Raw genomic sequence first — 15,375 nt, 5'->3', positions numbered from 1 at the left:
TCTCATGCCTCACATCCTCCCAACATCTTACAGGATACCCTCAATCTTCTCAAACAGATTGTTGCCACATGTGGCTTGTGGAATGGATTATCTAGTATGGACCTAGTATATGTCTACCTAGTCCCACCTTAAGCCCAATATTGCCCCAAACTGTGACAGGGAAGTCCTGTCTTTGGAAAGAATTTTGGCCTCCACCAGCCTATAGTAAAGAAGTATGGTCTGATCCAAATGGAAGATGCCAGCCTATCATCTACCCTAGGGTTGTCCAATTTCAGCTTCGATCTGAGAAGATGACTATAGGCTCCACAGTCTCTGTTGCATAGGATGTGGCAGAGTGCCACAAACACTCATTATGGCCAATATTACTGGGCTCAGGCACAGCAACCTGACCATTTTAGATGCCACCAGCACCAAGAGAAACCCGGTCTCTATTGAATTAAGAGGAACATGGAAATGAAGGTTCTCAAAAGAGGAAGCTGCATATTTGGGCAACTGCATATAGAACCCACTTTGCAGCACTCCCATCTCCTGCACAATCTGGCTGTACTGGAGAGAAGGGTTAGCGATGGAAGGTCTTAAAAGAGATTTGTTTCAGAAGCCAAGCAGTGCCATAGGAAACTGCTTGGTGAAAACCACTGCACAAATGAGTTACTAACCAAGACAGTTGTATTAAGAGGAGTTTGTTTACACAAATTCATCGCATTGCTCTGTAATTAGACCATCCTCCTGTCTTTTATGCCAGCTTAGGCTACAACCTTTGGAAATTCCTTGATGGGTTCCTCTTAGTGAACTCTAGTTGCTGGTCTGTACTAGGTGGACTGCTGGCTGCCAAGTGTGGCCTCTCCAGCTCCCAGCAGATGCGGTTCTGTTGCAGCTCATTCTTAGGTCCCCACATAAAATCAGACACAGCATTCTGAGCTGGAAAGGAGCTGCTGGTAGATCTTACAGTTCCACACCTTCATTTTATATTTGCGAAATCTCAAGTTGACATGCCTATGAAGTGGCAGAACCAGGAGTCAATCTCAAGTCTGTCTTCCTTCCTCCAAACTCCCTGCTCCTTTGAATGGCACAGAAGCCATGGGAAGAATGAGATTACCTTATAGAACAATGTAGGTGTAAGAATGTGGGTGGGTGGCAGGGCGGGGGTTGGGGGGTCTGTTCTAGAAGAGACGGAAATGCCTACACAGAAATACGAGAAAGAATGACTGATGAGGGAGATGGGTTGAGTATGCTGTGATGAAAATTGAGAGAGCATTTTAAGTTGAGAAAGAGGATAATGTCTCTGATGCTATAAAAGTTTGAGCGAGATGAAGCCAGAGAAGTAATCATAGGGTTGGCAATACAGAGCTCACTGGGGACCTTGCAGAACCCTGGAAAGTTAAAAACCTGGAACCATCAGATACTGCAAAAGGCAAAGCCAGAAGGTGAAAACTGGAATATTGTTTAGAAGTTTATCTAAGGGGATGTTCAACCATCAGGACTCACCTGCACTACACTCTGAAAATTATACCTTCTCTAGCTTCACCAGAGAAAAGAAGTATATTCTCTGGCAAAGCTAAAAATGAATAGTTTTGTTTCCAGTGGAATGTGTTGTTTCCCCAATTCTTTTCTTCTCAAAGGAAAGAATTCGATCAAGAGACAGACTTAGGACCATCTTAAACAGTTTATTAAATAAAGCATAAGTACACTCTCAAGAAGGGTAGAGAGTGGTCTGTCTAGAAGCCAGAGCCGCCCTGCTATGAGAGTTAGGTTGGGTTTTATTTTTTCTTAAGATGGCAGGAAGTCCTGCCCTGCATTTTTTGTCATTTGATTGATAGGTTGATTGACAGCTCTAGGTTATATGACCTTTTTCCCAGTGCTCAGGCTCCTTACCCACAAGTACCTAAGCGAAGCCCACAATGTTAGTTAGATTTAGATGTTATTTTACAGAGGTGGGGTTACCCTCAAACATGATCTTTGGACCTGTAATCAAGGAAGCCCATGTGGTCTTGGGCCTCTTGACAATCTAGGTGTCCTTGACTGAAACTGGAAGCTAAGGAGGGCTTAGGGGTTGGCCAGGGAGGAGTCTTCCCTGGTGACGGGCTGGTCTTTTTCTCCTGCTTAAGTCTAACTACCTGCCCACTCTAACCGTTTCACAGTCAGACACCAGGCAAGGGAGATAATGGAGACATCTGCCTAACAGATGTTGCTATATCTAGCCTCCCACTTGTTAATTCCAGACTAATACCTAAGAAAAGAGCTGGAAAACCACTTCTTTGTAGGAACAAATATCTGAGGGGAAAAACATACATACACACACCAATTTTGAGTGTCCTCAACAAAAACAAACTTGATAAAAAGTGGTCATCCACCAACTGGCATGCCCCACCATGCACACAGAGCTTCTGGCAAGTCTTCTAGTTTCCCCCCTTCACTAGGAACAGACGGCCCAAGATCACTCCACATTTGGAGAAAGTCTCCACCAAGAAAGACAGGGAAGTGAAGAAGCAAATACTCTTTCAATAAGTTGTGTTATGAAGAGAAATGCAGATAAATTGGTCAATAGCTAAAGGGAAATGTGGAGTCACAGAAGATTTATTTTTTTAAGTGAGAGATACTAGAGTTTATTTATATGCTGGTAATAAGCCTCCAGTATTTTTCTTCCTGACTTGAAGCAAATGTGCTGTCACAAATATTTAGAAAAAGCCTTTGCAGTATTTCTGCTTCTGGTTAGTATGTAGAGGGATGTGGAAAAACCTTCATTTCTATGGACAAAATAAAATTTGTATGTTTCCATGGAGTTAGCAGACATGCCGTAAGCACTGATGAACAGAATCAGAGCGAAGTGGCACAATATCACCTTATGGTAGCCTGTTATAAAATAAGGATGAATATTGTGATCCATCAGGCAACTGCTACAATGAAATGAAAGAGGTGTTACTATAGATCCTACAGATGTGAAAAAATAATAACAGAATATTATGAGCAACCCTATAGAAGTTGAACAATTATAAAGGGAATGAATAAAGATCTGTACATGTTACTGTATCTGAATTATACCTCAATGAAAAAACATAGAAAAGGATCTTTGGTTTGGCATCATCGTGATATCATTAACCATATCACCTTGTTCTTAGGTAAAAGTCCCAAAGGGGCTTTGATTTATACACATTATAAACAAGCGATTAGAGTTAGTTGGAGAATTTCATGACTCCAAAAGTAGCAGCAAAATGTCCTTAATAATCTATGTTCTGTTGTTCACTCCATGTTTTCTGTAGTCAGCAACTGGAGCCATAAGGCCATCTGGAAATGTTGTGAATGCAGCATTCGTAGTAATGAGTAGTAATGTGTGTTTTCGATATAAGTTGAGGCTCCAAAGCCAACAACTGCCGGACATTTGAGCAGAGACTGATTCCATAGGTGCTCTTTCATCAGGAAGCAGGAAGTCAACAATGCAGAGCTGCTGCTGGTTATTTTGTGGGGGTAGTGGAGGTTGTTTTTATAGACTGAAAATGTGGGAGAGATTACATAAGCCCAAGGAGGATGTTGCAGGAGGACCATCACTAGGATACTTGGGTGACAAGCTTGTGGAAGTGCTTCTTGAAATGCTTATGTGTGTTCATTTTTTAATGTTTTTACCCGCAAGTACTGTGAAAATATTACAACACAGCCAGAATCCCCAAAACTAATCTTCATGAAGGGTAGAAAAATTCCCAGGGCAACACAAAGTCCAGCAGATCCTGTGATGGATCCCCCTCCACCCCTTCCAAACCAGCGCAGTGCTGGGTGCGTGGTACAGGCTCATTAAATAGCTGTGGAAATGAAGGCATAAATGGAGGGAGCACATACTGCAATCATTCATTCAACAACAAATCACTTCCTCTATGCCCATCATTAAGTGTTGCAGGGACTGTAAAAGGAACACAAGTCATGTGGCCTGAAAACCCTTAACTTCTATGGAGGAACACTGGCAGACATATGAAACCACCAAGGAAAACAGGAGACCCTGTACGGGCAGCCTCTCTTGTAGGATTCCCAGGCTCTCATTTCCCAGGAAGATAACGCATTTCATTTGGTAATAACCAAGTCTTTCAAGAGGTTCGTATCATCCCCTTTAAAAGATCTTTCTCCCAGTTTTCTTCCATTTCTAAAGGAACACAGAAAGAAAATAAGCCCCTATTAATAGTTCTATTGTCCCAGAATTAAAACACACCCACCATTCCCATGAAACCATTGGTCGTGTTTGCTGAGATGTTGTGGGTGCTTGGAGAAGCGGAAGGGAGTCGGGAGGTGGCACCGTGAGTCATTTGGTCTTTTGAGGAGTGAGGGTGGAAGATGCCTGGTTGTGATCTCTGCTTGGGGCTAGGGAGTTCATATCTTGCCAGACACAAAGCCTCTAGGATAAGGACCTTTTCCAAAACAGCCTGCGCTTGTACTGGTACCAAAAAAATAGATAGCTCAAGAAAATACTTGTAAAGAAATGGAAATAGATTTAAAGAAAACACCCCCATTCCCAGACTTATTTGGCAGGGAAAAAAATGCAGTGAAGCCAGGGAACCTTTCCACGCCCCCAGTATGCCTTTTTTTAACCCTCTTTTTTAAGCATCAGTCTTAACACAATATTCCAACTTCAGTTTACCAAATGTCCCAAACTTCACAAAGACCACATTTGCTTTTTTTCCACTTTTACTTTTAATGCCCTATCTCCTCCCACCTACTTGGCAGAAATTATTCCCCTCCCCCTCAGCACCTCCCAGGGATTCTGAAGGGTTTCATGGCACCACCCTGTGTATTCTGAACAAACCCCAACTCTCCTATCTCAGCCTCACCCTCCTACCCCAGTTTCACCTTCGTACCACCTTTCCACTGTTGTTACCCTTGTCAAACTGCCTGCTTGCATTCAGGGAAAAGCCAGGTGACTGCTAATACCACCCTCTCCCCTCCCAGCGGTGGCCTTGGTGAGGGACACTGCTCTCAACTTTATCCCTCTTTCTATCTCGTACACAGACATATATGCCCTTCCTCATTACCAAGCAGCAGAGTCAAAATTTAACTATGCCTTTTAATGGGGTTTATTGAAATATTGGGAGTAATGTAAAGAGTACACAGAATAGTTTACAAGCACCCCATGGACACAGACCTAGGGTCAGTTACCAGACCAGCTTCTGCCTGGCTTCTCTCTACCTGGCCAGTGAAGCTCATCCCTGCCCCCAAGACTGACTTCCTCCCAGGATGGCTAGCCTCATCAGGTAACATTTGTTGAATGTCTGTTATGTTTCAAGTACCGCAATAAGCACAAAACATGTAGTGGGGACCAAAACAGACATGGCTCAGTCCTTATGTAGTTTAAAGTCTAGAACTGGGAAACCAAACAAACAAATCATTACATAATCAATTGTAATTAGTTATAAGTTGTCCTAAGTACTGTGAAGCTAAAACTGTGGGGTGCCATGAGAAGGTCTAATGGAGGGAGCTAATTTGATTAGGGGAAATCCATTGAGGTGACTTTGAGCAACTGACATCTAAGTTGGGATTGAAGAATGAGTAATAATCAGCCCTGTGAAGAGCTAGACAGAACACATCCCCAGTCCACAGGCAACAGGGATTGCAGGGGTGAAGGGCCTGCTGGAGAATGGCATTTGGAAAGACCTGGGGGCTCATGTGCAGAGCGTGGGGGCAGAGGGGTGTAAGACGAGGCTGGGCCGGGAGGCAGGGGAGCCATGCCAGGGGGACCCCAGCAAGCTGCAGCAAGGGCTTGAGATGTTATCCCAGGTGAAATTGACTGTTACTGGGGAGTTTTGAGCAAGGGAGTGAATGACATGCTTTGATCCATACTTTAAGAACATGCTGACAGCCATGTGGAAAATGAATGAAGAAGGGCAGGAGGGCAGTCACGTGACAGTCAGTGACTGCCGTCCTGGTCTGAGCAGGAGATGAGGGTGCTCAGGCCATGGCACGGGCAGAGCAGACAGAGAAGTAATGATTTTCATGGTATGTCTAGAGTAGAGCTAATGGGATTTGATGATAGATTATGTAGAGGAGTGGAAGGAGAGAGGAAAGTAGAGATAGAGAGTCAAGGGAGGATTCCAGTTTCTGACTTAGGCAGCTGGGCACATGGACTGATATCTAGGGACTGAGAAGAAAAGCCGACAATCGACAGCACAGTTCCCAGAGTCTAAGTTACTTGGTCTTAAATGTTCCACTGGGGAGGCATCAGCCACCCAGGCCAGGGACAGGCCCAGGCCAACCCATTTTCATTTTGTCTTTTAAAGCTTCTGGCAGCCTGGCAATCCAGCCACCCCCATGGCCACCCCATTACATTAGTTTTAACAAAAGGTTTGATTTTGCATTAGACTTCCTCCCCAAGCAATTGCCAAGATAGACCAGTAGTAGATTTTACTCACTTATTCATTCATTCAAGAGAGAAACAGTTATCTTGGTGACTGAGAGCAGAGCCTCTGGGCTCAAATCCCACCTCTGCCACTGAGTAGCTGAGGACTCTGGGCAAGTCCGTCGGCCCCTCGGTGACCGAGTGTCCCTGTCTGTGAAATGGAGATGACAGTGTATCTACCTCAAAGAGCTACCCTAAGGCGTAAGTGAATTAATCACATGTGGTATATTTTGAGCGGACCTGGCACACTGTCAGTACTCAGATGGTGTTGGAAATTGCCATTCTCAAGTGTTAAGGAAACGTCCCGCTTTTCCAGCACTGTTCTACATGAGGAGGCTGTTTAACACTGTGAAAGCTATTTTTCAGCCAGACAGATCTGACTTCAAGCCTCTGCTGTCTTCTTAACCTCCTTGAACGCACATTTTCCCACCTGATATATGGGAGCAATCATGCCCACCTTGGGTGGTTATTGTGAAGGTGAAATGAGGAGTCTTTGAGCAGGGCCTTGTACACAGTAGAGGCTCAGTCAATGTCAGGGTCTTCCCTTCTCAAAAGGAGCTTTCCTGTCTAATTTAAAGTGTGCACCTCCACCCTCTGCCATTAAAAAGAACCCAGTGAGAGAAAGATAATTTCAAACCCCTTCATAGGCTTACAGTTTATGAATAAGGTTAAGGTTTTTTTCAGAAATTACACTTCCTCACCCTTTCAGCACAGTATGGAGCTATTTAAAAGATGGGAATATGGATGTGGAGATTTTACATCCCAGAAAGAGTGGTCCACAAAGATTCTATTTCTTCCCCAAACTGTTCATGTTTCCCACTGTCCGTCAGACCCTTTCCCAGTGCCGTAACCCACTTCCTCTTCCTGCCCCACCGCCACCTTGAGTAACCAGAGTAAGAAAACACAGGCACCCGCCCATAGAAAATACTCTTGGTTGTCCTGGAAAGCACAGATTGCCTGGGCTTCTATTTTCAAAGCTGACTACACGGTTTCCTTTGGCACAGCTGTGGGTGGCAGCATCTGCTGTGGGCGTCTGCACCCCCGCTGTGGTCCTGTGGTGGCATTGCCCTGGGTTCCCAGCACTCGCCTCTTTCTGGCTCACATGAGCCATTTACATCTTGATGTAAAGTTGCTGTGTGTCCCCTGCAGCTGCACTTTAAAACTTCATTCCTAACATAGAATGAACACTGTCCTATTAAGGAATGAAGACTTCCATGAGCAGATGGAGATCCCTGCAGAAGGGTCCTTTGCCCAGTCCTTAAAATCTCCTTTATCCTATGCTATCACTGACCCTGAATGGATAACATACTACAGACACTTTCCCTCTGATAGGCTTTTGGGGACTGTTCAGGCAATAAAGCAGCTTCCACAGAGATAAGAAAAAGACTCACACATACGACCATCAACAGCAAAGTATAGAATGTAACATTAAGACTAACAGGGTGTCTTCGGATTTCAGGGAACACATCCGTCAAGGCCTAGAAGAACTCCAGAAGGTCCTGCCAGGAGGAGATACTTACATGCACGAAGGATTTCAAAGGGTAATCTTAAAAAAACTTTCAACTCCAAATGTAAAGTGTGATATGGAAACACCTACATAAGGATGGTTCATGAAATAAGGCACATGTAACTGAATAACACCCAATGGCAACAGAGTGAAAACAAATTTCCCATGGCTTGTACACTAATAACTCTATCCAAAAGAACTGATAAAGGAATCTTCTTGCTCCTTCCCTGACACTGATGAAGGGTTTGTTAGCTAAAGCTTGGCTGTCACTTGTGAATCATGCCATATGCAAGTTCCCTCCATGTGTAAGGAAACTTTTCTGTGATGCTTCAGTGGTTGAGACAGAAGTTCAGTGATTTCAGTCTTAAAGAAAATATGTCCCAGTCTGTGAGAGGTAAGGCACTGATCCACGTTCACTAGTATGTTAGTTAAATGTCAGGACAACTTTAGATGAGTGTTCTCCACTGATATTTGAGTGAAGCCTGGGTGAACTACATAAAGAATCAAGACTGAGTCATGGTTACAGCAGCAACCCATGGCCCAGTGTGCTGTTTGGAATAGCAAAAGCAGTGGCTACATGGCTAATGTGTTCTTCGTGTTTTTCAGGCCAGTGAGCAGATTTATTATGAAAACAGTCAAGGTAAGGCTAGATTATGAATTATCATTATAAATTGTTTTAACATTTTTTCTGTGTCTGCTTGTGAAAAACAGCTTCAGTAATTTCATGTTTCAAAAGACATATGATACTGTCTATAATCTTTGGACACACACTTCATCACAAAGAAGGAATACATAGACAGATGACATAAACCAGGTCAAATTCCACTATCCTATTGATGCAGAAAGAAGTTATATAAAATCCCATTATGGGCCAAGGTCTGTAATGCCCATAAACAGTGCTGCATGTTGAATTCATTAAATGAATGAATACTTGGATGGATTAATAAAGCCTTGGAATTTTGTGTCAAATTTAATTTTCTTGTCCTTCTCTGAGCTCCAAGCTTTTTTAGCACTGATTGGATATGATATTAAGATGAAGGTATCAGTTTGGTTTAAACTTTCCTTCATTTCAGTGAAAAAAATACCTAAAATGTACTTAACAGAATGCTTAGCCCATTGAAATAATATTTATTGATTAATATTACTATTTTAGCTATGATGACTATTACTACAGCGTCTTTCCTGGGTAGTGTTTCTTTATCTGAGGCAAATCTCTCACAAGAGATTCAGTGTTAGAGTGGAGCTTTTTCTCCCAGGTCTGTAGAGGTGTCCACTTCCTATTTCACTCTAAACTGCAACAATAGACCAGACCCAGTATCAACAACACTTGTGAGTATAAATCATCCATCTGCAATGTTACTAGAACTCTAAAAATCACTGAAAGAATTCTAGTAGGCTTTGCCAACTGGTATAATAACTTCGATTCTGCTTGTAAATGATGACGACTGTGACCCTTTGCCCACCTCTTCAAGAGGTAGTGTATGGGGCAAACTAGCATGTAAGAAGGACCCCTGGCCAGCCCAGGTGGTAAGTTTGCTCCCAGGCCTTGGTGGACTGGACAGTTACTAGAAAATAATAGAAACTTGATTCACTGGAGCTACTCCCACATATCGGTCCAATGATCATTTCATCAGGTTTGGCCATTTTTTGAGATAAGACTGAGAAACTCAGAAACAAAACCTATTCCCCAGGAGTTTGTCCCCACAGACACACTCTTTTCTGCATGCTGGAGTTGCTTCCAGTCCCAAAAGAAAAGCTGCTGTTTCTCATAATACTGACCCCAGGTGGTTGCGCTTGTAAGAGATGGGCTCCCAGGGCTGAGAAGGGGTTTCCCTGAGTGTGGGCCGATGGACTGAGTGGGTCTGTGTTGTGTTGAGCAGGATACAGGACAGCCAGCGTCATCATCGCTTTGACGGATGGAGAACTCCATGAAGATCTCTTTTTCTATTCAGAGAGGGAGGTAAGCGACAGCCTGGTCTGTATGTGAACACAGATGTTGGATGGGGTTGCTTCCTTCTGAAATGGGCCACAGTCTTTCTACTTGGGCAAAATAATAGCTATTCTTTGTAAAAATGCTGGATAAAATAGTATCTCGTATGTAAGAAGTAATAACAATACCTCACTTTTTAAAGTGAATGCTCATGTGTCTCATGTCTAACACATAGTAGATATTTTTCCCTTTTGAAATACTTGCATATTTCTCTGTTTTGAGGGATACAAAATATCTACCATGCTTTTATTGAAAGCACTGTATTTATCTTGCAGTTTTGAAATACTGTATTACTTCTGAACAAAAACATCGGTACCATTTTTCCTCTATTTCCATTAAAAGCAGGAGGAGGAACAAAATCATTTGAAATATTTCAATATTTATTCAATATTCAGTCCAATTTTTCTATATTTCTTTTTCCTTTTCTTTATGTTTTCAAAAAGCACTCCTCAAAGCAAGTGAAAGAATTCTCTAAGTAAAGCTTTCTGTTCGTGTAGTTTCTGAAAAAAGAGGTTTATTCAAGAATTGGAAAGTAATCTTTATATTAGGAAATCCTTTCCTTTCAAGTTTTAGATTTGAGCTCAATGTATAATTGGCCCAGAGAAATCTGTTCAACCATTAATGATGGAGTCACAAGGCTCATTCAGGCCAAGTTAGGGAGAAACACAATAAGGAAAAAGCAGTGAGGGAGGGAGATCCTGGCCTCTCGGGGAGGAGTTAACCAGATCATGACACTTACCTCCAACTCTTGTTTACTATTTAATTTAAATTCCACTCCCTCAACAACAACAAGTATGTATTCATTCATTCATTCATTCATTCATTCATTCCATGTGCTGGGCACTTTGATGGATACTAGGGACACAGAGGTAACACACAGTTGTTGCCCTCATGGCCTTACCATGTAATAATGTTCAGTTTTTTGAAGCCTGTGCTGGTAAAGAGCATGAGGTAAACACACAACTTCCCCTCTCCCTCTAACTAATACAGGGATAATTCATGATAATCCGTAAGTAAATATGACAGATGCTCCCTGATCATGTGGGAAATAACGTATATCTGTATGCAGAAGTTAAAACTAACTATGTAATGGGAATGGAAAATGGCTTATTTCAGATGCTCAGCAACAGCCAAAAAAGTAAAAACCCTAATAAGGAAATAACTGAATATAAAATAAATGATGGGTGTCAGAGGCTTAAAATAGGAGTTAGTAGAGAAGAATTTTAGGTATGGCGCTTACAAACTTGGAAAAATATTTGGAATGCCAATTCCAATAGAAGGAGGCAAGATAAAGCTCAAGATACATAAAGAAAAATAAACTTTCCATTTTAGATAATTCTATATAAAGCCCAATTGGAGAAAAGTCACAGCAGTTGTTGCAGATAAGGAGGGGGCTAGACTGCTCTAGAGGTTTGTTTTATCCTGAGAGCAGCCAGGAATCTTTCTAACATGAAGGAAAAAAATACATGTTCTCTCCCTTGTAAAATTCAATGTCAGTCACAAGTGGATTTGAGTACTAAGAGAGGAAAAATAATTACACAATTCAAATCAATATGCATACCCCGAACACCTACTATATATTTACTATCAATTATTTATTAAGCACCTACTGAATGCACCAAAGATTTCCAACTTTTGTTTTCTATTCACCTTTAATAAATCAAATATTAAAGTCAAACCAAAACTTGATGTTATTCATTATGTTGCCCTTTGAATACTTAATTGTAGAGAAGGTCATGTTCACCTGTTCAAATATGAACCATAACTTGATAATATGGGTAAATGTAGTAATCACATTGTTTTTTCATGTGAAACCTTCATAAGAGTTTATATAATCATACCTTAATAAAAAATTAAGTAAAAAAAAAAAGAACCATAACTCCCATACCATTAAACCAGTAAATTCCAAGGGGAAGAAAAAGGCCTATTCACAAAGGTTGCTGACATTTATGAGCATCTGTGTTGTTCTTGTATGAGGAGCCTTGTATGAGGAGCTCTGCATATATTATCTCATTTAATTCCCAGAACATTTATAGAGCAATTCTCAGTGCCAAGCCCAGGCATATCAGGTTCCTGAGGCCACGTCCTTTCAGTCAGAGCACATTGCCATTACAAAGGAAGAAAAGTACGTCAATAAAAATTCATCAGAGGAATAGAAAAGATAATCATTTCCTCAGAATATTTAATAAGAATTATCTTAATCTACAGTCTTCCTTTCCTGCCCTCATCTCTCAAAGCCCTTCATCAAGATTCTACTCTGTGGATCTTTCTTAACACGTCCCCTTAGACTAACACTCCCCTCCTGGCCACCATGCATCATGTTGGAATGTAATGTTCCCTGGAGAATGAGCTCCTTGTGCTCAGATTTTGGCCCTCCTTGTGCCTGGCGCAAGTAGATGCTCCATGAACACTTGATCATTGAAGTTAGTCTGGTTAATCCAAAAAAAAGTGCATTTGTTTCTGCTTCTCTTTAATGTCTTTTTTTTCACTGACCCAGGCTAACAGATCCCGAGATCTTGGTGCAATTGTTTACTGTGTCGGTGTGAAGGACTTCAATGAAACACAGGTATGACTGTAGATGTCCTCAGGTCTGGGTTCACACGAAGCTTGTGAAGGATAACATGTATTCAGGGCAGAGGGGGCATCAACAGCATAAATACCCCTTAGATAGATTAATTTTCCAGAAATGCTAAGCTAAAAGGGAATTATTATTGGATATAAAGCCATTTGCTGATGTACTTAGGGGTCTTTAACACAGACTTGCTAGGCAACATCTTCCTAGGTTGTCTTTCTTGGTAGATTTAAATCGCCAGCGTGTCAAAACAGATCTGAATTAAGTTGGAAAACTTTGTTGGTTGTTTCTCCTTTAATTTAACTTAATGAATCATATTTTATTTGTATGGCAAGTATCCCTTTTCTCCCATTAAAAATGCAATGTGTTTAATACAAAATGGATTTTTAATACAAAAAATAGAAGTAATTGGCAAGTAGGAAGAAAATATGTGCCAGGATACAGAAGCAAATTGTGAAAATTTGCTAACTACCTAAGTAAATGTTCCTCAATGTAGTTTATAATTTCTTTTTTTTTTAAGTGGCCTGGAACAATGCTTATAATATGTTGTTAAGTGAGTAAAATAGAGTTAAAGAACAGTGGGAATAGGTGTACTTGAAACCAGTATAAGACTGTATATCAATGATACTTTAATAAAAAGATGAAACAAAACAGTGGGAATAGGATGAGCGCACTTTCTAAATAAACATATATATTTGCTTAGGAAAAGAATGAAAGGCTATTTATTGTCAAATTAACAAAATAGGGAAATGATGGATGGAAGATAGAAGATAGATAGATAGATAGATAGATGATAAATAGATAGATCGATGGATGAAAGATAATGAGTAGCCTTTTTTCTTTTTAACACTCCTGGGTTTTCTGAACTTTCCCAAGGACTATGTGTTGCTTTGCAATGAGTAAAATCCTGGCACTGACCATGACTGTGGTGACCATGGAACTATGCAAAGAGCTGGAGTAGAAAAGCTCATAGATCAGCTTCTCTCTGCCATCCTCTGCTCCATAAAGCAGGACAGCCAAAACAATGGCAAAGGGGCCTTTCCTCAATGAGTAGTTTGGGGGAAAGGTCAGGATCCTCATTCACTGGCTTCACCCAACACCAAAGCTTGAACTCATTTCTAAAGTTGTTATGAAAGGAAACTTGAGTCTGTGTGATTGGAATACAGTTGCCAACAGAAATATGTGTGAAAGGGAGAAAAATAAGCCCATGGCCTGCCCACAAATCCATAAATACATCAACACAGGCCAAGGGCTCGTCTCACTGGGCAATCTTACCTTTGCTCCCAAGGAGAAAAGTATTAAAGCAAATGAAAAAAGCTGGAGCCAACCGTCGGGGCCCACTCTGGAGAGGCCACTGGATCAGCAGATGGCTTTATATCCAATAATTCCCTGATAACTTAGTATTTCTGAGAGGTCTTCAGTGGGGCCCCTGAGACCAGCCAAGTCTCTCTGGGTCCTAAAAGTAGATGGAGCCCTCTGGACTAACTTCTCCGTGTCCAAGCCTGACACATCTCTGTGTGTTTGTGTGTTTGCTGTGTCCTCAGCTGGCGCGGATTGCAGACAGTAAGGATCATGTGTTTCCTGTAAATGATGGCTTCCAGGCTCTGCAGGGCATCATCCACTCAGTGAGTACGGCGCCTCCTCTGAGACTGCAGCACATTCTGCGCCCCGGTGCTATAACACCCCAGTTCTGTCTCTCTAAGGCTGGTTTTTGTCTCCTTGAGACAACATTCCTTTGCATATCTTTGTATCTCTCATGTGCCTCTTCTCCCTATTGCCTTTCACACATGTCTTTCTTCATTCCCCTGTGCCAATTTTACCCCACAATGGAATATTGAAAATTAAAAGGTACCCTGCTCTGGCAGTGAGCCAAGTGTCAGGTGACCCCCCCCCCCCAGTTGTCCTACTGGAAAGACTGTGGTTGATGGTGTGTGTTTGAGAAACCTCAGCTTTCCTAACCATGATGGAAGCAAGCTGCCTTCAGAGCATGTTCTGGCTCAATCTCTATCACTTGGCTTTCAGAGATACTTCCAACCAGTAGCTTTCTACTTTGGATGCCCATCAAAGTCATCTGGAGCAGGATTTTTAAGATCTTCCCAGGTGATTTTAATGGAACCACCCTGCTTTAGACCTTAATCCTTAAATATGAGGGCTTTATTGCTCTCCAGGGTTTGCCATCACCAGCCCTCCTATCCACCCCAACCTGAGTTTAGATGGGACAATCTGTCACACCAAATGGTTTTTTATTTCTTCTTTCTTGTAAGTGAACAGGACACTGGTTTCCAGGGCCACTCTTTCCCACCTCCCACACACAGGCCAGGCCCTGGTCTATCTGGAACAGGAGACAGTGTTGGCCTTTTGGTCCTCAGCCAGAGACCACTGTGAGGGCTGCCCCTGTGATGGAGTCCAGAGGTGCTGTGGCCCCACCTGTAGGTTCTGAGAGCAGGCAGATGGCCAGCAGTTTCTCCAGTGCAAGCTCACCGGGCTCCAGACTCAGGGTCCAGGATGCAAATTCAGACTTCAGTGGTTACTGTCCTCTTAAGAATTCAAGGGGGTCTTGATCCAGGGGTTACCAGCCAGGAATAGAATCTGCCCAGCGTCCCAGTTTGACCTAGGAAATGTCCAACATGGCTGCACCTTCATGCTCCGTCTCCCTCCCTCCAAGATTTGCGTAAGAACTCCAGGACAGTGAAAGCAGGGTGAGAAAGAAGAACTTTGGAGCTGGCCATCCCAGAGTTTAGATACTGGCCCAGTGACTTACCATTTATAGATCCTTGGGTGGGTTATTTCACTTATTTCCATATCTGGAAAAAGAGATTGATGATAAGACTTACATTATAGCCTTGTTTGAGGATTACAAGAGATCATACTGGTGAAATACCTAATATTTTCCCAGGCACATAATTGGCACTCAAGGCATATGAATTATTTCCTCC

At 42.1% G+C, this 15,375-nt stretch overlaps 1 protein-coding gene across 4 annotated transcripts in view; it reads left to right on the top strand.

Moving 5' to 3' along the window:
- ANTXR1 (ANTXR cell adhesion molecule 1) overlaps window positions 1–15,375 on the top strand; it is a 226,771-nt gene that overhangs the window by 46,725 nt on the left and 164,671 nt on the right. For all 4 annotated transcript variants that reach the window (XR_012120811.1, XM_037022145.2, XM_073212205.1 and 1 more), the window contains exons 4-8: window positions 7,830–7,911; window positions 8,484–8,517; window positions 9,758–9,837; window positions 12,365–12,433; window positions 13,984–14,064. Coding sequence is in view for 3 of the 4 variants with exons in the window: in XM_037022145.2 (XP_036878040.1) it covers window positions 7,830–7,911; window positions 8,484–8,517; window positions 9,758–9,837; window positions 12,365–12,433; window positions 13,984–14,064 (346 nt within the window). In the remaining variant the exon portion in view is untranslated. The remainder of the gene's footprint in view (window positions 1–7,829; window positions 7,912–8,483; window positions 8,518–9,757; window positions 9,838–12,364; window positions 12,434–13,983; window positions 14,065–15,375) is intronic.

Source organism: Manis javanica, chromosome 1 (assembly GCF_040802235.1).
Source record: "Manis javanica isolate MJ-LG chromosome 1, MJ_LKY, whole genome shotgun sequence".
Taxonomy (NCBI): domain Eukaryota; kingdom Metazoa; phylum Chordata; class Mammalia; order Pholidota; family Manidae; genus Manis; species Manis javanica.
The sequence above is the reverse complement of the archived record's forward strand: the minus strand, read 5'-3'. Positions and strand labels throughout refer to the sequence as shown.